This window comes from Eremothecium sinecaudum, chromosome V (genome assembly GCF_001548555.1).
Source record: "Eremothecium sinecaudum strain ATCC 58844 chromosome V, complete sequence".
Lineage (NCBI taxonomy): Eukaryota > Fungi > Ascomycota > Saccharomycetes > Saccharomycetales > Saccharomycetaceae > Eremothecium > Eremothecium sinecaudum.
The window spans coordinates 327,164-349,317 of NC_030896.1; the positions used below are offsets into that span (position 1 = coordinate 327,164).

The 22,154-nt window shown below is 40.3% G+C and overlaps 11 protein-coding genes across 11 annotated transcripts; 5 read left to right on the plus strand and 6 right to left on the minus strand.

Moving 5' to 3' along the window:
* Window positions 1-4: 4 nt before the first annotated feature.
* On the minus strand, window positions 5-2,608 carry FIG4 (phosphatidylinositol-3,5-bisphosphate 5-phosphatase; the record flags this gene model as incomplete). Its single annotated transcript, XM_018132631.1, has 1 exon — window positions 5-2,608. One exon carries the CDS (start codon window positions 2,606-2,608, stop codon window positions 5-7), a length of 2,604 nt encoding a protein of 867 aa, XP_017988088.1.
* Window positions 2,609-3,549: 941 nt separating this feature from the next.
* On the minus strand, window positions 3,550-4,875 carry AW171_hschr53026 (SNG1 family protein; the record flags this gene model as incomplete). The annotated part of the gene is made up of 1 exon (XM_018132630.1): window positions 3,550-4,875. The coding sequence occupies one exon, from the start codon at window positions 4,873-4,875 to the stop codon at window positions 3,550-3,552; it is 1,326 nt and encodes a 441-aa protein (XP_017988089.1).
* A 437-nt stretch (window positions 4,876-5,312) lies between these two features.
* On the plus strand, window positions 5,313-6,545 carry LEM3 (Lem3p; the record flags this gene model as incomplete). The annotated part of the gene is made up of 1 exon (XM_018132629.1): window positions 5,313-6,545. The coding sequence occupies one exon, from the start codon at window positions 5,313-5,315 to the stop codon at window positions 6,543-6,545; it is 1,233 nt and encodes a 410-aa protein (XP_017988090.1).
* A 456-nt stretch (window positions 6,546-7,001) lies between these two features.
* Window positions 7,002-8,045, minus strand: KRE1 (Kre1p; the record flags this gene model as incomplete). Its single annotated transcript, XM_018132628.1, has 1 exon — window positions 7,002-8,045. One exon carries the CDS (start codon window positions 8,043-8,045, stop codon window positions 7,002-7,004), a length of 1,044 nt encoding a protein of 347 aa, XP_017988091.1.
* Window positions 8,046-8,397: 352 nt separating this feature from the next.
* On the minus strand, window positions 8,398-9,441 carry GPN2 (GTPase GPN2; the record flags this gene model as incomplete). The annotated part of the gene is made up of 1 exon (XM_018132627.1): window positions 8,398-9,441. The coding sequence occupies one exon, from the start codon at window positions 9,439-9,441 to the stop codon at window positions 8,398-8,400; it is 1,044 nt and encodes a 347-aa protein (XP_017988092.1).
* A 248-nt stretch (window positions 9,442-9,689) lies between these two features.
* RPN8 (proteasome regulatory particle lid subunit RPN8) lies at window positions 9,690-10,673 on the plus strand (the record flags this gene model as incomplete). The annotated part of the gene is made up of 1 exon (XM_018132626.1): window positions 9,690-10,673. One exon carries the CDS (start codon window positions 9,690-9,692, stop codon window positions 10,671-10,673), a length of 984 nt encoding a protein of 327 aa, XP_017988093.1.
* Window positions 10,674-10,924: 251 nt separating this feature from the next.
* On the plus strand, window positions 10,925-12,250 carry COX10 (protoheme IX farnesyltransferase; the record flags this gene model as incomplete). The annotated part of the gene is made up of 1 exon (XM_018132625.1): window positions 10,925-12,250. One exon carries the CDS (start codon window positions 10,925-10,927, stop codon window positions 12,248-12,250), a length of 1,326 nt encoding a protein of 441 aa, XP_017988094.1.
* Window positions 12,251-12,439: 189 nt separating this feature from the next.
* GCD1 (translation initiation factor eIF2B subunit gamma) lies at window positions 12,440-13,942 on the minus strand (the record flags this gene model as incomplete). The annotated part of the gene is made up of 1 exon (XM_018132624.1): window positions 12,440-13,942. One exon carries the CDS (start codon window positions 13,940-13,942, stop codon window positions 12,440-12,442), a length of 1,503 nt encoding a protein of 500 aa, XP_017988095.1.
* A 307-nt stretch (window positions 13,943-14,249) lies between these two features.
* AW171_hschr53033 (HEL181Wp) lies at window positions 14,250-17,591 on the plus strand (the record flags this gene model as incomplete). Its single annotated transcript, XM_018132623.1, has 1 exon — window positions 14,250-17,591. One exon carries the CDS (start codon window positions 14,250-14,252, stop codon window positions 17,589-17,591), a length of 3,342 nt encoding a protein of 1,113 aa, XP_017988096.1.
* A 252-nt stretch (window positions 17,592-17,843) lies between these two features.
* On the minus strand, window positions 17,844-19,193 carry BNA5 (kynureninase; the record flags this gene model as incomplete). The annotated part of the gene is made up of 1 exon (XM_018132622.1): window positions 17,844-19,193. The coding sequence occupies one exon, from the start codon at window positions 19,191-19,193 to the stop codon at window positions 17,844-17,846; it is 1,350 nt and encodes a 449-aa protein (XP_017988097.1).
* Window positions 19,194-19,673: 480 nt separating this feature from the next.
* On the plus strand, window positions 19,674-21,929 carry UME6 (DNA-binding transcriptional regulator UME6; the record flags this gene model as incomplete). The annotated part of the gene is made up of 1 exon (XM_018132621.1): window positions 19,674-21,929. The coding sequence occupies one exon, from the start codon at window positions 19,674-19,676 to the stop codon at window positions 21,927-21,929; it is 2,256 nt and encodes a 751-aa protein (XP_017988098.1).
* Window positions 21,930-22,154: the final 225 nt, after the last annotated feature.

Below are 22,154 nucleotides of genomic sequence, written 5' to 3' on the forward strand. Positions count from 1 at the left end.
GTTACTAGCACGGGTTAAGAGGATGTAGATGTCCAGGTTTATCATAAAGAAAGAAACACTCATACAAGGCGCGTTGTTCTTCTTTTATATCAATGCTGGTGGTGTCGAAGTACTTGGTATAGTCTTCAATCGGTGAGTAAGCTTCTATATTAATCATGTCTTCGTAGAACCTTCGGTCACTCGGACTAACAGTTTGGTACGATGATAAGGTATTCTGGAAGTTATGATTCAAGTCCTCATACGAGGCATGGGTGATAGTATCAAGTCCAGTGGAAGCGGCGTCTTCAACAAAGCACTTCGTGTCAATAACAAATCTGTCCAATTTTCGAGCCAAAAGTTTTGCTCTGGCAGCATAAATTAATAACTCCCTGTTACAAAGATCGAACTCATCTTTTTCAGAAAACATGTTGGTATGATCATCCTTCAGTTGAACAGCAGAGGTTTCTGCTTTTTCTGTGAGGGCTTTTAACTTGGCATTTAAAGAGCTTTGCTTCTTGGAAATAAACGGTGAAAGCGTTTTGCCCTTTTGCTTTTCCTCCAAATGGTAATGCCTAGTTGAATTCATGTTAAAAGCGAACAGGTCCTTGAAAGAAATAAAAGACCTCGGCATGTAGTACTCATTCCAATAATTGTCGTAAGACGATGGGTAACCTCTTACAAATGCAACTAGTTTATCTCTAGTAATATCATTGTTATTATCGATAATTTCAGTTTTAATAATCTCGCGAATGCTTTTTATATGGAAATCATTCCACCAATGACTATAACTTCTTTTCGGTTCTCCAATATTATACATATTGTGGAGATAGAAATCCGTATTCATATCCCATAACATAGGCTGTCCCTCTTGATATACATAATGGCCCAAAAAAAGATTAATTGCCTCCTGCCGTTGGGCATCCACAAATGAGTTGCTATAAAACCTTTTTATACTCTCTACCATATCTCTAGAGTGAGATCGCCATTGGTTAATTTTTCGGTATGTTTCCATTGTATTCACTAAATGGGAACCGCCATACTGCAGTGCAATTGTGTCACCGTGATCATGGAATAGTTCTGTCAAAATATCCACAATATCTGAATCATACTCTAAATAAGTATTATCTATAATGCCAAGAGCATGCAATTGCATCCCCAACGCCCTTTTTCCAATTACAAACTGCGCAGCGTTTGTTCGATCCAAACAATCGATACAATTTGTTCGACATATACCTTCCTGTATTTTCGTGGTTTTAAACGTTGAGCCATTATGAAAAATACCTGTAGTTTCTAACGTCTGACTTGAATATCTTTCCAAAAATTCAATCACAACCTGCCCGTGAGATTTTGAGGCCCTGCTCATATCCCAAGATGTGTATTGTAGTTTCTTTTCAGTGGGGAGGAACTGGTTTAAATAATTAACGCAGTTTTCAAATTCTATTAGCAACTTAGTCTCACGCGGAGTCTTCTCCTTCGTCTTAATTAGATTTAAAATTTGTATAGGACCTCCACCATACCTCTGAAACAAGTTATCAAAATGCTTAGCAGCAGAGCTATAGAATGGGTCCATAACGTTGATTTCGATTGGCGGCTTAGTAGTCAAATTGGACATTTCCTGAGACCAAAATAAAGGAATAGAACCTCGGTGTTGCACAAATGAAGTGTATCTATCGCTATCGTAATACATTTTCCCTGGAGCATGGAAAGATGTCAGCCCCATATCAGAAACAATTTGCTCCGTTTCTACATCATTTGCAACATAGCCATGATTGTTCACACCTCGCTTCAAAAATCTCGCCCCCGCAAAATGATGAGATCTTCTGGCTATAAGTGTGACAAATATGCTTTTACCTTCCAGAGAAACATTCACTTGATCAATAAATCCATGAATTATCGGCTGAAACCAATCGTATACAGTATCGATACAGGGAATAACGTCCTCCAATAGATGACTATTCCACATAAACATCTCATTATAATCAATTATCCCAGATGGTATCATTATATCTTCCCTACCAACTCCTTCTAATTTCTTTCTAAGGATATTAGTTTGTAGCGTATTTGTTAGATCATATGTGTAACTAAAATAGAAAGATTTAGTCAAGTCAAGATTTTGGAATGTAGAAAGGAACTTAGATTCAGTAGCATCCGGTTTCTTATAAGATGCTGATATTGGGACAAGTTCTGTACTATCAATATGATATAATGAATGACCCCCCACAACAGCTACATGGCTAATTTTCGTAACAACAAGTAAATAATAACATTCTGTAAACTTAATAAAACCAAGCAAGCCATGCCCAGTTAACTTTTTATTCAAACCATCCTTTTCTGAGTCTTCTATATTCTGTAATATATCCATAACATCACTTCTAGTAAAGAAAACGTTGTCTTCGGCAACTACCAACATATCATTTGGCTTTGTTAGATCGATTTCCAATATTCTAAACATAGTTTCCCGCTTATTACTCCCAACAATATACATTGCCTTGCTCGTTTCGTATATTGTATATTTAGTCATAGTAAATTTCTTTATTTTACGTTGTTTTGGTAAACCAGGTAGGTTTGAATTCAATGACTTCCGTGCCAGCGACGCTGCTCCTGTTTGAACAAGATCAACAAACGGCATGTCTGCTCAATTTGAATATTACAATATTGTAGCCTCTGTAAGATTTCTTATAGCCTTTAAATTCATTAATATGTTGTTTTTAATTTAGTTACTGGCGAATATAAAGGAACTTGAGCAATTGAATAATTTATAAAAAAATAGTGCATTTAGCTCATCGCATGTAAACAATAGCAATAAATTAAATTCAACAAGTAAACCAAATTATGCTTGTTAGTTGAGCAATAGAAGCTCTTTAATTCAATTATAAGATACTTATATTCCAGTTACAAGTCAAATAGGTTGCAGCCTTAAGAGAAAAGAAATTTGTGGAACTGCAATTTTTAAACTTATGTCGAACTGCTTGAAAAGACTCGTGTGAGCATTTAAAAATATGAAACGAATATAGAACTCATTTAACCAGTGCAGATTGTCGATTAATTTCTGGAAAATTTCTGCGGTGTTAATCGTTTACGAGATTGAGAGAAATCTTAGCGTAACTATCGAAGGAGAATTAGACAATATAACTATAGATGATAGACTTGAAAAGTCCAGGTTTAACCTATAATATTAAGCGTTACAATAATCTCACAACCTCCTAATTAAAACAGAAAAGACACCAAACCGGACAGTGTTACATCTATGTGTATGTGACCAGATATTATTATTATTATTATTATTATTATTATTATTATTATTATTATTCGGCGCAATGAGTCATGGAAACCTTCTGAAACAAAAAGGAATTGATTGTGCTGACATCGATGTCGAGGCATAAAGACCCACCCGAGATCTGGACTACTAATTGTTCATTACTATGAATTGCGAGAGAAACTAGTCGAAGTCCAAATGTTATTCACCGTAGAGCAATTTGCTACAGAATTTGAGGCATGGTTATGATGTATTAAATGATTGCTTCCTAATATGAGTTTGTGCGCTGGTTAACCGCAATGAAAAAAAAATGCTTAACTGGCATTATTTTGGTGACGAGCTTTATGTTGAAGAAGATGTACTACTATTGGGAATAATATGCTGTTTAGAACACACCAACCTACCATAATACCGTATGATATTCCCAATCTCCCCTTATCAAGGTTAAGAAATATTACACTCAGACATGCTTTATAATTATAGGCGGGCATTATTTGTCCATATCGGTAAAGCTTATGCGAAAGGTCGATATTGAAAAATGTTGGAGCAATGTTCGTAATAATCCAAAAAGTTAGCCACGAACCAATATACTTTGGGCAATATGCCAATAGTAGTGATGCTACATTCTCGTTCGCGCCTCCTACTGCGCCCATAAAGAGCCATGTGCTCATCCAGCAAACGATAAATCCACTTCTACCATACGCTACTGTAAAGTCAACTTGAAATATCAAAGAAACAGTACAGAAAAACAGTGATAAGAAGAAATAAATTAACCACGAGTTAAAATATCGATACATCAGGAAATGTCCCGGTTTCAGATACCCTAAAACCGAATTGTGTGTGGGATTCATCATCGCAAGCTGAAAAAAAGTCAACAGAAGAGAAAATATAAGACCAACTTGCATAGGTCCGAGCAATATATAGTCCTTAAATGGCCTATTATCTACCTCTCCCCATTTCATAGCTCCTGCTAGTGCAATATTTCGCAGATTTTCATTTGGAGCTAATTCGCTGCGTTTTTCCTTCAACAACTGTGGAAGGTACTCTGTCAAATAATAATCCCGATACTTATCCTCCAAATCAATAATCAATGGAAAAATAGATGCTTTGAAATTAGTGGGATCTTTACCGGATTCATAGAATATTTCAAAAAACTCCGAGGAATTAAATGCCTTTGCAGAGGGATCCACAAGCGAATGCTTTAATGTCTCTGTGGCATTCGCTTTCACATGAAGTGACATGTATACATGATTCTTATGAACTATTCTATGCAGGTAATCTCCAGAAGAGATTCCATCTGGTACATTATAATAAGTTCTAAATTCAGTGTCCTTGTATACTAACCATGTACCCTTCACTACGCCCACTAACTCTTTCACTTCATCTGCCATATTTCCATTGTCTTCTATCAACACTATGCTTTTGATATTTACCAGATAAGAAGGCCTATCGTAAAGAACACCCCAATACAACGAGAATATTCCAGTAATAAATACAGCCAAATACCCCACATTTAATAAAAAACTTAACCAGTACCGTTTTCTTAAATGCTGGATTGATGGTGAGAAGATGCTTTCCTTGTTTTCATAAAGCTGTTTTGAATACTCTATGTCATCCGATTCGGGATTGGACGAATGCATGCTGTTTACCTTACAGAATTGACACGATCTACATAGTCATCGGAGTGCACCTTAATAAGACAGCTTATATAGTTATCTCCCGTTATTTTTTCACTCAAGATTGACCGTCACGTGACACGAGATACCAAGTTCGAAATCACGTGAGTCAAAGGTCGATACCAATCTCGTTCCAGGAAGTATGTGTTGCACGTGACCTAGAGATCGGTTAGTAAGGATTGCTGTGGACTCAGGAGTGTATTTAGATCAGGCTAGCGCCCCCAGAAAGCGTACTAGGCGATTTCTATAAATATGTGTTGGTTTTTATAGCTGTTGAAGATTACTTAGCAATCGATTTCTTTAGCAGAAAATAACCGGGAACGGTACCTTATAAATGTGTAAAGTATAGTGTTGGGACTTATCAGTGAAAAAGAGACAGTCAGGTGCACCTAAGAGTTAAGATGGTAGGTGTAAGATTGAAAGACGCTGGTAGGGTGTTTAGAAGACATAAAGAAGAGAAAGGAGCGCTTAGTAGAGAGGCTGTGGTGGAAAATGCTTCTGATTTTGAGGATGACCTAATAGATGATGATGCAAAAGCTAATAGTAGGAGACCGAAAGAAACTCGGTTTACACAGCAACGGATTGCCGCCATTAACCTGGTTCTGCGCCCTCTCGGGGTGCTTTCCTTCTATTTACTTTTAACTGTTGTATTTATTATTGCGGGGGCAGTAATGTACGCTGTTTCTTCTAATGTTGACGAAATTACGATTTACTACCATGACTGCGCAACAAGAGCGACCGGGGAATTCCAGTCGGTCCCAGAAGACCACTATTGGTACTCATTTCACGTTGACAAAGATTTTGCTGAAGCTCCTCAATGGAGGTATGTTCCTGGTGTGAATGCTGACGATGATGGAAGTTGCCAGTTGAGATTTAAGACCCCTTATGATATTGAAAACCCCATTTACGTTAGTTATTTGATTGAGAACTTTTATGCAAACCATAGACGGTATGTGCTATCTTTTAATGAGGATCAATTAAAAGGGAAGAGAGTTTCTGTTGAAGAGGTGCAGAATTCGGTAGGAATAAATTGTAGGCCGCTATCTACTGACGAACAAGGACAATTATACTACCCTTGCGGATTGATAGCAAATTCTATGTTTAACGATTCGTTCCCCTTCAGTTTGAGAGGAGTTGATAACACGCCAGATTACCCACTGACGAATAAGGGTATCAATTGGAATTCAGATAAAGATAGATACAAGATGACGCAGTACTCACCGCAGGATGTCGTACCGCCACCATATTGGCGTAAGCAGTATCCAAACGGTTACAACGAAACAAACATGCCAAATATTAATGAATGGGAAGAATTTCAAAATTGGATGAGGACCTCCACCTTACCAAAGTTTTCAAAACTTATTAGACGCAATGATAACGATACATTACCATCTGGAGAATATGAAATTGAAATAGGTCTCCACTGGCCAGTGGAAGACTGGAATGGAAAGAAAGCTGTATATATTACAAACGGTAGCAAACTAGGAGGCCGTAATCATTTCTTCGGGTTATCGTATCTGGTAGGTGGCTCCTTGTGTTTCCTAACATCGATCGTGTTTCTCGTGACCTACTTTTTTAAGGGTAGAAAATTAGGAGACACGAGTTTACTTTCGTGGAACCGCAATCAAGAATAAGCTCATTCTGGTAAATTCCTTCATTTATATTTCAATGCATAGTAAGTTGTTAGATGTCTCTGATATCCTGCTAAAACGAGCGCCCAAAGCTCTGGATGATGATTTGGCGGCAGATAAACGTAATAATCTCGTCATGCTACATTTTGCGGAATAGCGGACTATTTGATTGTCCCTGTGTGATACTACTATATTGCTATCAAGAAAAGTATCGCTTAAGTGCAATATATTCTATTATTCACCTCGGTTATTCCTGATGAAAGAAATATCGGAAGTGCATGATGTATTCTATGAGATTTTATCGTTTATAAAAAACGTGTGTATTTATATATTATACGTGCGTGTGCATGTTACAACTGTTCAATTAATAACGTCCTAAGCTATCACTTCTCAGTTTCAAATATGATCCTCAATTCAGCATTATCTTTCATTAAATGGTTAACATAAGTAAAAACTGCTTTATCCCAAAAGCCCCAATGCTGCAATAACAAAAATTAACAAGGTTTGTAGAGAAGTAGTGAAAGGGTTAGTGACACCGTTACCAGCGTTCGATGGCTTGAAAAATATTGGAGTAACTGTGCTACCAATACCACTCAGACTACCTGGACCAATGGAGCCTTCGCTTACAGATGGTCGAGAAGTCTGTGTGTAGAAGCTCTGATAGAATTCGGATTCAAAAGCCAAAGTTGTACCAGGCTGAGTGACATGGTACCATACCTTTGTCTTACCTCTGGTCTTCGTTACAGTTTTCCCGTTCTCTAGCGCAGTATAATACGTATCTATTTGATAGTCGCTTGGCAGCGAAGTCAAATAAGGATCTTTCCAACTTAGAGTTGGATCCGGCCTTTCAGTAAAACCTGTTGCAGGCAAACCAGCAATTGTAGCTCCTGGATCAGACGTTTTTGCTGGGTCTTCAGGAGCTGGAGTAGCTGCGATATTAGCAGCAGCGGGAGTTGCTGCTCCTCCGACGTCTTGCGCTGGAGCTGGTTGCCCTGCAGCTGGTTGAGCTGGAGCTGCTTGACCTGGAGCTGGTTGTCCCGCAGCTGGTTGTCCCGCAGCTGGTTGTCCCGCAGCTGGTTGAGCTGGAGCTGGTTGTGCGGGAGCTGGCTGAGCTGGAGCCGGCTGTGCTGGAGCCGGCTGAGCTGGAGCCGGTTGTGCTGGAGCCGGTTGTGCTGGAGTTGTTTGTGCTGGAGTTTGTGTAGGTGTTGTTTGTGCAGGATTTGGTTGAGCAGGTGCTGGTTGTGCAGGTGCTGGTTGTGCAGGTGCTGGTTGTGCTGGATTTGGTTGTGCTGGATTTGGCTGTACTGGCTGTGCTGGATTTGCCGGTTGTGCTGGAGTAGTTGGCTGCGCAGGGTTAGGATTAGCCTTCGCATCTGGATCAAAAATTGATACTTGTGTTAAAGTATTGCCCGCTGGATTTACTGTCTCAAAAGTTGATGTAACTGGAGCGGAGGTCACCACACTTGCTATCAAAAGCAGGGTATTAATGTTTCTTAACAACATCGCACGGTATAGTTATGAGGTGAATCTACCTTATAGCAATCCTAAATGCTGTTTTTGGGTGACTTTTGAAGTTTATATTGGATAGCAAGATTTCTTTTTAGCGTTCGATATATTTATAAATTATTTCGAGACTTTCTTTTTGAGTTCTTGAACAGCTCCGACCGAAATCGTTAAATACGTTTATATCGTTACATAATCTAACGGAAGATCCCACGAGTTGAGATTGCTGAACGGTGGATATCGTGGGACATGATCTAAGTTCCGCTGCACGTGGCCTTCGGAACTCGGCTGAATACAGTCACGTGCCTCAAACGGATTATGTGATAAACTTTATAGATATTGACCTATATTACTACTTGGCGAACGGTACGGAATGCTTTTCGTCCCACTCCATCAGAGCCCTTTCCCATGAGTCTTCTTCATTTACGTCTATTTCCTTATCACCCAGCTCTTGTTCTTTTATCAACTCTTCTCTCTTTTTTTGCTCCTCTTGGTCGTATAATTCCTTATTGTCAATCCACCTATCTTGTATATCATAGTCTGCAACCGCCATACCTTGTCTAGTAGCCTCTGCCCATACTGTATCTCCTCCAACCTCAGATGAACCGAAAATATAGCCGTTTGACTTATCTATAACGCTTTGTAGGTTTATCATGCTCTGTTTATCATCAACACATAGAACCTCGAAGGAGACAAGGTTGAAATCAGATACAAGTTCGCTAATAGTCTTCGTAAGCTTCGAATATCTCTTTTCAAGGGCACTAGAGCCTTTAGCTTCGACAAATGGCTCCAGGTACTCCAAATCTTGTACTTCTGTGTAGTAGTCTAGTCGGAAAGGCAACTCCCCATAGGAGCTCAACATATCTATCTTTGAGAATACATTTATGTGCGGCAAATCCATCATTAGCATCGACCTTAGTGCAAGAAGCAGCACAGAAATATATTGTGAAGGAGATGTAATATATATGGAGTCCACTAGGTTTACAACACAGAGGCGCAAATCGAGTTCTTTCTCCAAATTCTTGAATATACGGGGAAGAGCAGAGTTATGAGTGAACATTTCAACTTGTCCAGGGCAGTCAAAAACCAAGTATGGGTTTTCTTCTTTTATCAGCGCTTTAATTTGTAGTGCAAACAGCGACAGTGATTTCTCTACCGATTCTAGTGCAAACATAAGTCCACCATTAGGCCCCAAATGGTGTTCATTCATAATCTCTTCTAAAGTAATGAAATCTCTAATATCAACATCACATCTGTAGGGCAATTTATGATTGGCAGGGTCCATATTAATAACTTTAGCATGTCTTCCTATTGCATCATAAAATTGAATACACCCGTTACAGTATGTTGACTTACCTGATCCAGGTGGGCCAATTACTATCTGACCAAATGGCATTATTAGAATACTTTCAGCAGCAACCAGTCCTCAAAAAAGTTAATGAATGCGTTACTATTGTGCGGTTTATGGTTCGCTATGTCATCTCATCGTCAAACGGGGTTTTGATTGATCATATATCACTATTTACGTATGTACTTGAATCTTTAAGTTCGGGAACTTTACGGTGGCAAACAACTACATAACAATTAAATATAAGTCGAGACTACGTTAAACGACAGAATAGGTACTTATAAGCTTTGACCGTCATGTCGATTAATTACGAACAGGTTACAGTTGCTCCATTGGTTCTTTTGTCGGTTTTAGATCATTACAATCGTACAAATACTCCAGAAACAAAGAGATGTGTAGGTGTGATCCTTGGTCATTGCACTACAAATACTATAAAAGTTACAAATTCTTTTGCATTACCTTTTGAAGAAGATGAGAAGAACCCTGATGTGTGGTTCCTAGACCACAATTACATAGAAAGCATGAACGAGATGTGTAAGAAGATAAACGCCAAAGAGAAAATGATAGGCTGGTATCATAGTGGACCCAAATTGAAATCCTCTGATCTAATGATAAATGATTTATTCAAAAAGTATTCACAAGGGAACTCTGTTTTGCTTATTGTCGACGTGAAACAACAAGGCGTGGGTTTACCCACTGACGCATATATGGCTATAGAACAAGTTAAGGACGACGGTACCTCTACTGAGAAAACTTTCATCCATCTTCCTACTACCATTGAAGCTGAAGAAGCCGAGGAAATTGGTGTTGAGCACTTACTAAGAGATATCCGCGATCAAGCGGCCGGAAACTTGTCAATTCGGTTGACCAACCAGTTGAAGTCTCTAAAAGGATTGCAGCGCAAACTAAGAGACATCGTGGATTACCTTGAAAAAGTTAGTAAGGGCATTCTTCCAGCAAATCATATAATTCTCGGTAAGTTACAGGACGTATTTAACCTTTTGCCAAATTTAGGTACTCCAGAAGAAGAAGAAGATCTTGCTGCAGGTAAACAGAGTGCAATTAGTGCATCCAACAACTTGCAAAAGGCTATGACCGTCAAAACTAACGATGAGTTAATGGTTATCTACATTAGCAATCTTGTTAGGGCTATTATTGCTTTTGATAATTTGATCGAAAATAAGATTCAGAACAAGAAAATGCACGAAAGCAAGCTTGAACCCGAGGCAGAACAAGTTGCAAGGGAAGATCTTAAGCAACAAGAATCTGCAAAGGCATAGATAACCGTTTAGGTTCATACTACAGTAATAACTCTTAAATAGTACGTGCTTAATTACCTGTATTTTATTTTTAGGATAATTGTTTCAATGCTCTCAGAGATTGAAGGAAGTTTATAGTTTTTCAAGGAATACATCGACAAAAAATGTTTCACCGTTACAAGATTAAAACGTTTAAAAAGTATAACAACTTGTTGGCAGCCATAAAATTTCCAACAGCTTGTTGGCGCTAGCTTTGATTATTTACTGCTCACATGCCTCCCCTTTATTATCCGAGAGTTAGCTACTCGAAGAATTTTACCACAAGGTCGATAATTTCATTGCATGATGTAAAGGGTTTTACATCACTGAAATTTCAGAGACAGTACTCATCCAAACCTCAAAATAATGTGACTGCTAGACTGAACAGTGCTCCTATAGAGTTTACTCCAAATATACCTTTTCAAAAACTGCAATGGCCAATTCCTGGAATTCAAGAGGTAGCTAAGAATGCAGCTCGATCTGCCTTAAGATGCAATGATACTACCACTAATATCGAACTTCCGTTTGAAGTTAAACTAGTTGATTCCAAAAGTGCAACTAAAAACAGAAGGAGGAATAATCAAGATTTAGCGGTAAATTTGAAGAAAACGCTTATTGATCCATATATACAACTTTCCAAGCCTAGATTAACAGTTTTGGTGATGATCAGCGCGATTTGCTCATATGCATTATCTCCAGGACTAGCTACGATATCAGAGCTTCTGTCTTTAACAGTTGGTACAACGTTATGCTCTGCTTCTGCTAACGCAATCAATATGGGTAGAGAGCCTAATTTTGATAGGCAAATGGTTAGAACTCAAACAAGGCCGGTTGTGCGTGGCTTGTTGACCTCACTACAGGCATATAAGTTTTCAGCAATTACAGGTACCCTGGGTTTCAGCGCTCTATATATTGGCGTTAATCCAGTGGTTGCATTATTGGGAGGCTTCAACATTCTGCTATATGGATGGATATATACATCTCTGAAAAGAAAGCACATAATTAATACATGGGTTGGGGCTGTTGTAGGAGCAATTCCGCCGCTTATGGGATGGGCAGCAGCAAGCCCATTAACACACCCAGGATGTTGGTGTCTAGCTGGTCTATTGTACTCCTGGCAGTTTCCACATTTCAATACCTTGAGTCATAATATCAGAAGAGAATACAAAAATGCCGGATATGTGATGGCAGCCTGGAAAAACCCCAAACTGAATGCAAGAGTCGCTATGAGACATTCGTTGTTCATGTTTCCTCTATGCTTTGGGCTTTCATATTTTGATATCACTGATTGGTACTTCCAAATCGATTCTGCATTGATAAACCTATGGTTGTCATTTTGGGCCTTCAAATTTTATTTCCAACAACGCTTTAATTATTCAAAGAATATTTATGGTGATAAAAAGGAGTTTAACAACGGACTAGCAGTAGCGAATCAGTATGCTCGTAAAACGTTTTGGGTTAGTGTCCTTCATTTACCCGCAATTCTAGCATTGGCAATTTTACACAAGAAAGACCGCTGGAATTGGTTATTTAATGATGATGAGAAACTTCATGCTTAATTTATCAAATATTGCTAGGCATATCTTGTTTCCACATCGCCTCTATCTACTCTGGATCGCATGTAATTATTTAGTTTTGTTCTAATATTCAAATACCTGTATATATATAAACATATATTACTATTAACATGAGCCAATACCGGAACGGAAGACGTAAACTAATTAAGAGTATTAATGTAACCTATTGGCTTAGCGCTCAAATAATCCATCATCTTCATATTCCTCTTCATCATAGTATTCCTCGCTGTAATCAGTGGTGCCTCCATTAGACTCATCAGTTGTCGACATGTCATCATCAAAACCACCTTCATCCTCGAGATATATATTCGCCAATGTTTCACCCTTTAGAAGCGATTTTGGCTGAACAGAGTAGTAACCCTCAACATAACAATTGGTCATCTTCGACTTCTTACCAATTTTACTGAATTTCCCAAGGATTACATTTTCCAGAGTTACATCGTCTTCTATTTCAACTCCATCAAAAAGTATGGAGCCAACTATACGACATCGGTTTCCAATTTTACAATTATTTCCTAGTACTGAACGCTTGACGTTCGTTTTCTCCAGGATCACACAATTTGAACCAACAACTGAATCAGCACCGATTGCAGAAGAACTTGCTGTAGTAGCTGCTGTTTGATTAGTAGACGTAGATTTGATCTTTAAAATACATCTGTTAGCTTCCATGTAAGCACTCAAGTTGTTGGATCTAATGAAGCTTCCAACGTCAGGTAAAATAAAAATGCTAATAGTTTCTCTTGTTTTAGAATGCTGCCAAGAACGTCTAGCCAGATCCCTAAAGATTTTGGCCAAAGATTTCCGACAATTAATTGGGTCCTTAATCAGCTTGTTCTTCTTCTTGAAATAAGATGGTCTAATTAACGTAGAATTATTCTTAGTGTTTTCCTCTTCAGTATCGTTAGTGTCACCATCTACAGAGCCTGCAACTGCATCCTCTAACAAAAGGGACTTTAGTTCATGAGAACAGAAGTAAATGTACGAGTTGAGGAGTTTAATAGACACAGTAGAGTTTGGAAACCTCCAAAGCATCTGGGATCTGATCTTAAGATATTTCGTCTTTTCGACATCGTCACTGGAATAGATGTCCAACAGTACAGGCTGGTTAATATTGTCCTCATTGTCAGTATATATTGTAAAAAACTTCTTTATCTGCTTCTTATCAATATTCTCAAAGACATTCTTATAGTAAACTGACATAGCCAAACTATTGTGGTCTCTATTCAAGTATTGATCGATTAAAATCTGTGGGGGAATATTCGTCACAAAATCACAGGGAAGTAATACAAAATCACCAGTAATTGTTTTTAAAAGCTCCTTCTGCAATATTTCACCAGTAACATCACATCTGCTACCGATAAAGTTCACATTGGCAGGTTTTCTTAGGTAATGAGTATGGGAATTACTTACACTGTTACTCAGTAACTCAAAACATTGTTCACGAAGTTGCAGAACACCTTGAATGCCCTCCCGGATAATTTCAATATCTTCCAAATTAGCGACAATATTAATTTCCTTAAATTGAGCTTGATCGCACCAATCTAAAACATATTCAATCATTGGCCGATTGGCAACTGGTAGCAATGCCTTTGGAACCCCCCTGTCTCCGCGAGTATCGGAGAACGGAGAAAGTTTAGAACCTTTACCACATAAAATAAAGGCCTGAAAATTCATCCTTGAACAACTGTTTGCTTAGTACGTCAATTGTAATGTCATACACTATCGCATCAATAGTATTGTTTTAGTATCTCGGGTCTTCGCTGTCTTAAACTTCAGGAAATTTCATATCACAAAATACGATTAATTAATTAATACACGTGAATATGAAAATTAATTAATTTACGTGATTAATGATCTTTGAAGTAGGGATATTAAAATGCAACCATTATCGGAGATAAAGCATCCAACCACCTGCAACAATTTGAACGGTATATCGACAGAAGTACGCAAAAGGCGTTAGCTAAAAGTCAATATTCACATAATGGTTGCTGATTTTATGAATAAGAAGTCTAATGTGAAGGATACCTATCATGATGAGCAAGCCGCTGTGTATTACCGCGGTGATTTTCATTCCTTATCCATTCATGAGGTTGAACAACTCCTAAAAACAAATATTAGAAGAGGGCTATCCTCAGAAGATGTTGAGGGACGGCTTGCTATTTTAGGACCAAATTCATTTGGTGAAGAGTCCGGTATTAACTTCGTTGATATCGTGATGAGACAAGTATTCAACGCGATGATTCTTGTTTTGTTTATTTCGATGGTTATTTGTTTGGGAATTAGAGATTGGATATCCGGTGGCGTCATTGCATTTGTTGTATTAATTAACGTGGCTGTTGGAGGATATCAAGACTACAAGGCGTGTAAAACTATGGACTCCTTAAAGAGTCTCTCAACCCCATCTGCGCACGTGATCAGAAATGGAGAAGATACTGTAATTCCTTCACACTCAGTGGTGCCAGGAGATATCTGTGTCTTGAAGGTCGGGGATACTATCCCTGCTGATTTAAGATTAATTGAATCTACTTACTTAGAAACTGATGAGACGTTGCTGACTGGAGAATCACTTCCTGTTGCAAAAGATCATCTTGAAGTGTTCCCTGTGAACACACCCGTTGGAGATAGATTAAATTTGGCATTTGCATCTTCCGCAATTACAAAGGGGCGTGCCGTTGGTATAGTTATTAAAACAGGTCTAGAAACAGAAGTTGGTAAAATTGCCAAATCTTTAAAGGGCGAGAAAAGACAAAGCCCTTTCATGCGCAAGGACAAGAATTTTGTTCAAAATACTATAAAGGCTGTTACACAGCCGATTGGTAGGTTTCTTGGTTTCACTGTTGGTACACCTTTACAGCAAAAGTTGTCGAAATTTGCAGTTTTACTTTTTGTAATTGCGGTTATTCTTGCTATAATTGTGATGGGTGTACAACGTTTTGTTGTCACAAAGGAAGTTGCTGTATACGCTATTTGTGTTGCTTTGTCTATGATTCCATCGTCTTTAGTTGTCGTGTTGACAATTACAATGTCGGTTGGAGCTAGAGTGATGAGCACTAGGAATGTTATTGTGCGTAATTTAGAGTCTCTTGAGACCTTGGGTTCGGTCGACGATATTTGTTCTGATAAAACTGGTACATTAACTCAAGGAAAAATGATTGCGAGGCAGGTTTGGGTTCCAACTTTTGGCACTATAATTGTAGACTCATCGAACTCCCCTTATGATCCCACAGAGGGTGAAATTTCATTAATTCCAAAGTTTTCTCCTTGGGAATACCAACACGATGAAACCGAGGATGTGGGAATTATTAAGGGACTCAAAAAGCGTTTAAAAGATGGTACTTTGCCCGCTGGTTTGGATGCACGTTTATTAGAACGGTGGCTCCATACTGCAACACTTGCAAATATTGCATCTGTTTTGCAAGATAATACCACTGGTGAATGGAAAGCTCATGGTGATCCTACTGAAATTGCCATTCAGGTTTTCACCACGAGGTTGGACTTACCCCGTGAGGCACTGGTGCTATCTGAGATTGATGAATCTACTGATGGCGAAAATGAATCATGTTTTTCCTCGCAAGGTAAGAGATACCGTCACTTGGCGGAGTTTCCTTTTGATTCATCCGTGAAGAGAATGAGTAGCGTTTATCTTGACATGGAGGAAGGAAATACTCACTGTATTTTCACGAAGGGTGCTTTTGAACGGGTTTTGAGCCGTTGTACTAAATGGTGTCCTAATATAGATAATGGAACAGCGCAAGATATGACTGAGGAGGCTTTGGAAACCATAAAGCAGAACGTCGAAACTCTGTCTGCGGACGGGTTACGTGTGCTTGCGTTTGCCAGAAAGACTTTCACTGAAGCGGAAGCAAAGGAGTTGGGCGAAAAGCTGACGAAAGACCGTGAGTTTGTGGAGAGCGACCTGATATTCCAAGGTCTAATCGGAATTTATGATCCACCAAGACCAGAGTCTGCAGATGCCGTTAAACGCTGTCATAGAGCTGGTGTTAATGTTCATATGTTAACTGGTGACTTCCCTGGTACTGCGAAGTCCATTGCTCAGGAAGTCAATATCTTGCCTCATAACTTATACCACTACCCTAAGGAAGTGGTTGACAGTATGGTTATGACTGCAGCACAATTCGATAGCTTATCGGATGAGGAAATCGACGCGTTACCTTTGTTACCACTAGTCATTGCAAGATGCGCCCCAGAAACTAAGGTCAGGATGATTGATGCGTTGCATCGCCGTGGTAAATTCTGTGCTATGACAGGTGATGGTGTCAATGACTCTCCCTCCCTAAAGAAGGCCGACGTTGGTATTGCTATCGGAAAAAATGGTTCTGATATAGCAAAGGAGGCTTCCGATATAGTTTTGAGTGATGATAACTTCGCCTCAATCCTCAATGCAGTTGAGGAGGGTCGTAGAATGAGCGACAATATTCAAAAGTTTGTGTTACAGCTTTTAGCTGTTAATGTGGCCCAATGCTTGTACTTAATGGTTGGGCTGGTATTTATGGATCAGGACAGGTTTTCAGTTTTTCCAATATCGCCGGTAGAGGCTTTATGGATTATTGTGGTTACATCGTGTTTCCCAGCTATGGGTTTGGGTTTGGAAAAGGCTGCACCTGATATTATGGAAAAGCCTCCTAGAGACTCAAATGCTGGAGTTTTCACTTGGGAAGTTATTGTTGATATGATAGTTTATGGTGTTGCTCTAGCGGCATGCTGCTTTGCTTGTTTTGTTATTGTGATTTATAAGTATGGTGGTGGTGAATTGGGCCATAATTGTAATACTACATTTGATGATGTATGTGCTGATGTCTTCAAAGCCCGTGCTGTTACATTTGCAACATTGACGTGGGGCGCTTTGATTCTGGCTTGGGAGGTTATCGACATGCGTCGTTCCCTCTTTGCCATGGTTCCAGAAACCGAGACTCCTTATACTCAGGTTTTCCGTGACCTATGGTCCAATCAATTCTTGTTCTGGTCGGTAATATTTGGTTTCGTCTCCGTCTTCCCGGTGGTTTACATACCTGTCGTTAACACCAGGGTGTTTTTGCACAGTAGTATTAGTTATGAATGGGGCTTTGCATTTGCTTTTCTAATAGCATTTTGGACTCTCATTGAATTTTACAAGTACCTCAAACGCAGATATTACAGGAACAAGGACCGTGCAATTAATCCAGAAAGCGACTTGGAGCGTAATAGAGTTCACGATCCATTTGAAAAGTATACTACCACGTACTCTAGAACTACCCCCACAACTTATGCTTTTCCAATTGAAAAGGACGCTCTGAAGGAGAAAGAAAAAGATAATTACGTGTAATGTTTTTTCGTTTTTTCTTGGCTGTTGTTATAAGCGTCTTATAATCGATATTCTAACTTTAGCCACTGGATGACATGAAAATTGGGCAAACTTTGCGTCATACAGGATGCTTTGTCATACAGGATGGTTATGTATAATAGTAAAATAAGATATATTTTTTATACCTATGTCTTTATTAAATCAATGAACTGATATTTATATTACCACTATATGGATGGGCATTATTTAACCATAAACTGTTTAATTGATCTACTAGTTGTTTGTAGCGTCGATAGATTCAAATGCTTTCTCTAAAGCGTACACTGCAGCATGGACATCTTCGATAGTATTATATAGTGGAGCAGGAGATAACCTTAAAACATCCGGTCTCCGCTGATCAACAATAATTCCTTTCTCACGCATATGCTTCGAGACTAAAGACATTGTATTTTTGGACTGATCATCGTCATGAGGTCCAAACTTCAAAGACAGTTGCGCACCACGAGACTCAGGGTCAGAGGGCGTAATTATTAGAAATCCAAGCTTTCCTGCATCTAATGCTTTGGCATCAATATAGTACTTGGATTTACAGAGCTCATTGAACAAAAGTCCTGTTAAAACTAGCGAGTGCTGACGAACCTTTTGAATACCTCCAAATTTGGCAAAAATCTCCAGAGATGCTCGCAAAGCAACAATGTCAATCACACTGGGGTTCGATTGTCTGAAACCATGGGCTCCTGGAATAGGTTCGTACTCCTCTTTCATTTGAAACCTCGTCTTAGGATTACTTCCCCACCACCCAGCAAGCCGGGCCATGTCACCCTTGCAATGGCGTTCATGTACAAAAATACCACCTATTCCACCTGGTCCTGAATTCAGGTATTTATATGAACACCAGCAAGCAAAATCAACGCCCCAGTCATGTAACTGTAGTGAAACGTTTCCGACAGCATGTGCCAGATCCCACCCGACAACCACGCCTGGAATACGATGCGCATGTGCTGTAATGCGTTGAATATCAAATAGCTGTCCAGTGTAGTATTGCACACCAGGGAGACAAACAAGAGCTAAGGTATCTTGGCATTCATCGATCCGCGCCAGAATATCTTCTGTGCGGATAGTTTCCTCCCCAGGCCTTGGCCCTACCTGCTCAATCACGTGATTGGGATCTAAACCGTGCAACAGCGCCTGGTTCCAAATAGCATGGAAGTCCGAAGAGAACGAGCCCTTCTCAAAAAGAATCTTCACACGACGGCCCTGTGGGCGGTAAAAAGCCACCATGAGGGCATTCAAGTTTGCTGTTAAACTGCCCATTACTGCGACCTCGTCATTCAGCGCGCCAACAATAGGCGCCAACAGCGGCCCCAACGGTTTTTCAATATCAATCCAATTGGGAACTAAAGGTGCATTGGGGTGGCTGAAGTGCCCTTCAACACCTCTCGCAGCCCATGCGTCGAGTTCTCTCTCCACCGCAGCTCTTGTACTACGTGGCATCAAGCCCAGAGAATTCCCACAAAAATATCTTACTTCCTCATTAGCAACTGAGTCAGCCTCTTGAACAATACCTAACGATTTAAACGTTGGAATGCAGAAGTCGTCCCTGCAGCTCCTAATTTGCTCCATTTCACTGTCTTTCTTGGCATCATTAACTAACTAGCTTACTTATTCCACGTCAGTCACTGCTTAAATTCTCAACAAAGTCCGGGTAATATAAATTTCCCCATGGTCGTTAATCTCGCGCTGCATTGCCTGCTATGACAAAATTTTGGCGGCGGCTCTCGCTTTTTCTCACCCCACAAGGTATCCGCACAAACGGAACCAAGCGCATACAAAGTAGAAGAAATACTTGTTCTCTGTCAACAACAACAACGAAAAGGGCGACTAAAACAACTAATAACTAAGCGAACACACGAGCACGAGTGAAGTGCAGAAGTGAAAAGTAAAGGAGGAGTAGTCGATTAGCAGCAGTAGTAGTAAGAAGGAGTTATAGTGTTTCAAAGTGTGTTGGTTTAAAAAAAATTAAAAGTGTTTGCGATTGATCTTAAAGGAGTGTTTAAGAGAGTTTTGGTTGCCAAAGCAAGCTTTTAAAAAAGTGGTTATTGTATGGGAGAAATGGAGGTTGAGCAAAAGGATAATGAGGTTGACACTGGATCAAGGCTGGTACAAGGTATGCAGGCTCAACATAACCGTATGCAGCTGCCATCGTCAGAGGCGCTGGTGCCGCCAGTGTCAAAACCAACTACAGCACCACATAACACACCAATTCTGCCACCCAAAGATAGTCCTCCTGGGCCGCAGGATTCGGTAACGATGTCGCCGCGGTTGTCTGCTTACACGCCTTCTTCCGCAGGGGGCGGTAGCGCGGGTGCGCCGGGCTGTTTGCCGCCACGGACGGCGGCGGTTCGCCGTGAAACGCGACAGGATACAGGCAGCTCGGCGGCTGTGCACGTGACTCCCTCGACGTCGCAGGGATATTCGCTTGCGCTGGGATACACGCCTACAAGGCGGGTGCAGCTACCAACAATTGCCTATTTATTGGCAGGGACAGCTACTCCAGCGCAGGGGGTTGAGGGTGGGGTAGTAACTAGCGCTCAGAATGACCGGCGCGACATGCTGGCGAGTGCCGGCGGCAATGATAATCAAAACGGTAGTAGTGCTGACTCTTTCAATGCGGCGAATCGTGGGCCCATATTTGGAGCAGGTGGTTCGCGGGGCGATCCGCGTGATTCTATTACAACACCCGTTGATAAGATCACAACTGTCGGTGGCACGCTTACCCCAGCACGATCAAGGAGAGCCTCTAATGCTGGCGGTGCTGGCGGTGCCAATGGTACAGTATCCAGCTCTTCTGCGATAAATAGGGATGAAGGCAGTACAGCAGCAGTAGCGGGTGGTAGCATTGAAGGCCGCACGATTTCGAGTGCGGGTGCCAACACTGCGTTAACTCCAAAGCGCCTTCATTTTAATAATAGTCGGGACCTAATTGATCCTTATACATCTGAGCAACAGCTTTCAGGTGTCAAAATAAACATCACATCTCTTTTGAATTCCAGAGGCGGGACGGGTGAAGATCCATATTCATTGCATGCTGGCGGCGAGTTTGCACTCCCCGTTTCTGCTAACAACCATCTGCTGTCAATAGCACCAATGAGCAAGTCCTCAACAGTTGGGGGTATATCATTTCATCCTCCCTTGCCGCCCCCATCTTCTTCGTCTTCAACACATTTTATGGAGCATTTTTCGGACGGTCTGGTGCTGGGCAACGACTCTTCACAACAGGGTTCAGCAAGTGCAAGTACTGGCGGATTGTCATCACAAGCGTTACGGCAAACTAAATATATCAATTCTAAATTTGATGCTATGCGGCAAAGGTTGCTTCTGACGAAGCCTGCAACACGGGACGATGAACTTGGTGCTGCGGCCATCATTTCTCAAATGCGCTCATCACCTTACCACATAGACTTTTCTAGTACTGAAGCGAATAGCAGACCAGTATCTTCCTCATTATCTGTACAGCGTGGTCTGAAACCAATTGTTCAGGTATTGCAGCGAGAAGGGCAGACAACTTACGTGAAACAAGAGGACCTTCGACGGAACGATCAGTCCCTTACTGATGATGAGTTACTCACTTCTGGCGATGAAGTTGTAGATGACGAAGATGAAGACGACTTACTAGATGATGATAAGGACAGTGATGAGAACGTTAAGCTTGATACAGGAGATAGTTCCTTAGGGCTTGATAGGATCGGTGAAACAATTACTTGGAATAAAGGAGGCAAGCGTCAAGTTTCTAAAAGGAAATCTGCTCCTTTATCTGTCGGTGTATCTGCCTCTACTTCTGCTGCGTTCAAGGCAAGAAATAAAAATAGAAGAAGATCGAGTGGTCAATCTAGTATGGACTCTTTACTGTCTGCAGCAGAATTACTGGAGCTGGAGGCGACTTCTAAACGTAGTAAAAGGACTCCTCGAGGACAAAACCATTCTTCATCTCGATCACTGGCAGCTTCATCAGCATCAACTGCTCTTTCCGCTGAAGGTCGGAAATTCTCTGATAAATCGGGAGAATCTGAATTCTCGGTTAATGGTATGTCTAAATACGACTCCGATTTATCGAAGAAGAAAGCTTGTGCAGGTACTAGGTCAAGAACTGGTTGTTGGATTTGCCGACTACGTAAGAAAAAGTGTTCTGAAGAGAGGCCGAACTGTAATAACTGTCTGCGATTGAATTTGGAATGCGTTTACGACATCATAAAGCCTGACTTTATTTCTGACCCTGATAAAAAGAACGAAAAACTAGAGGAAATTAAAAGACGAACTAAAGAAGCCAAAAGAATGGCTATGAAGAAAAAGGAATGGTAAGCTTAACTTACTCTAGTTATAGAAGCATATGGACGACAAGACACAACGGACTTTGCCATTAAGGCTTTTAAAAAACAAAAAAAAAAAATACCTTCTCCATTTCTATTCTGATTTGGAGAGAATCCTCATTAATCACAGCTGGACTAAATTTACCGAATATCAATTCTCGTAAATACTGCCTTAAATGATGATAAAAAGGCATCCTGGCCCCAGATTTTCTGGTGC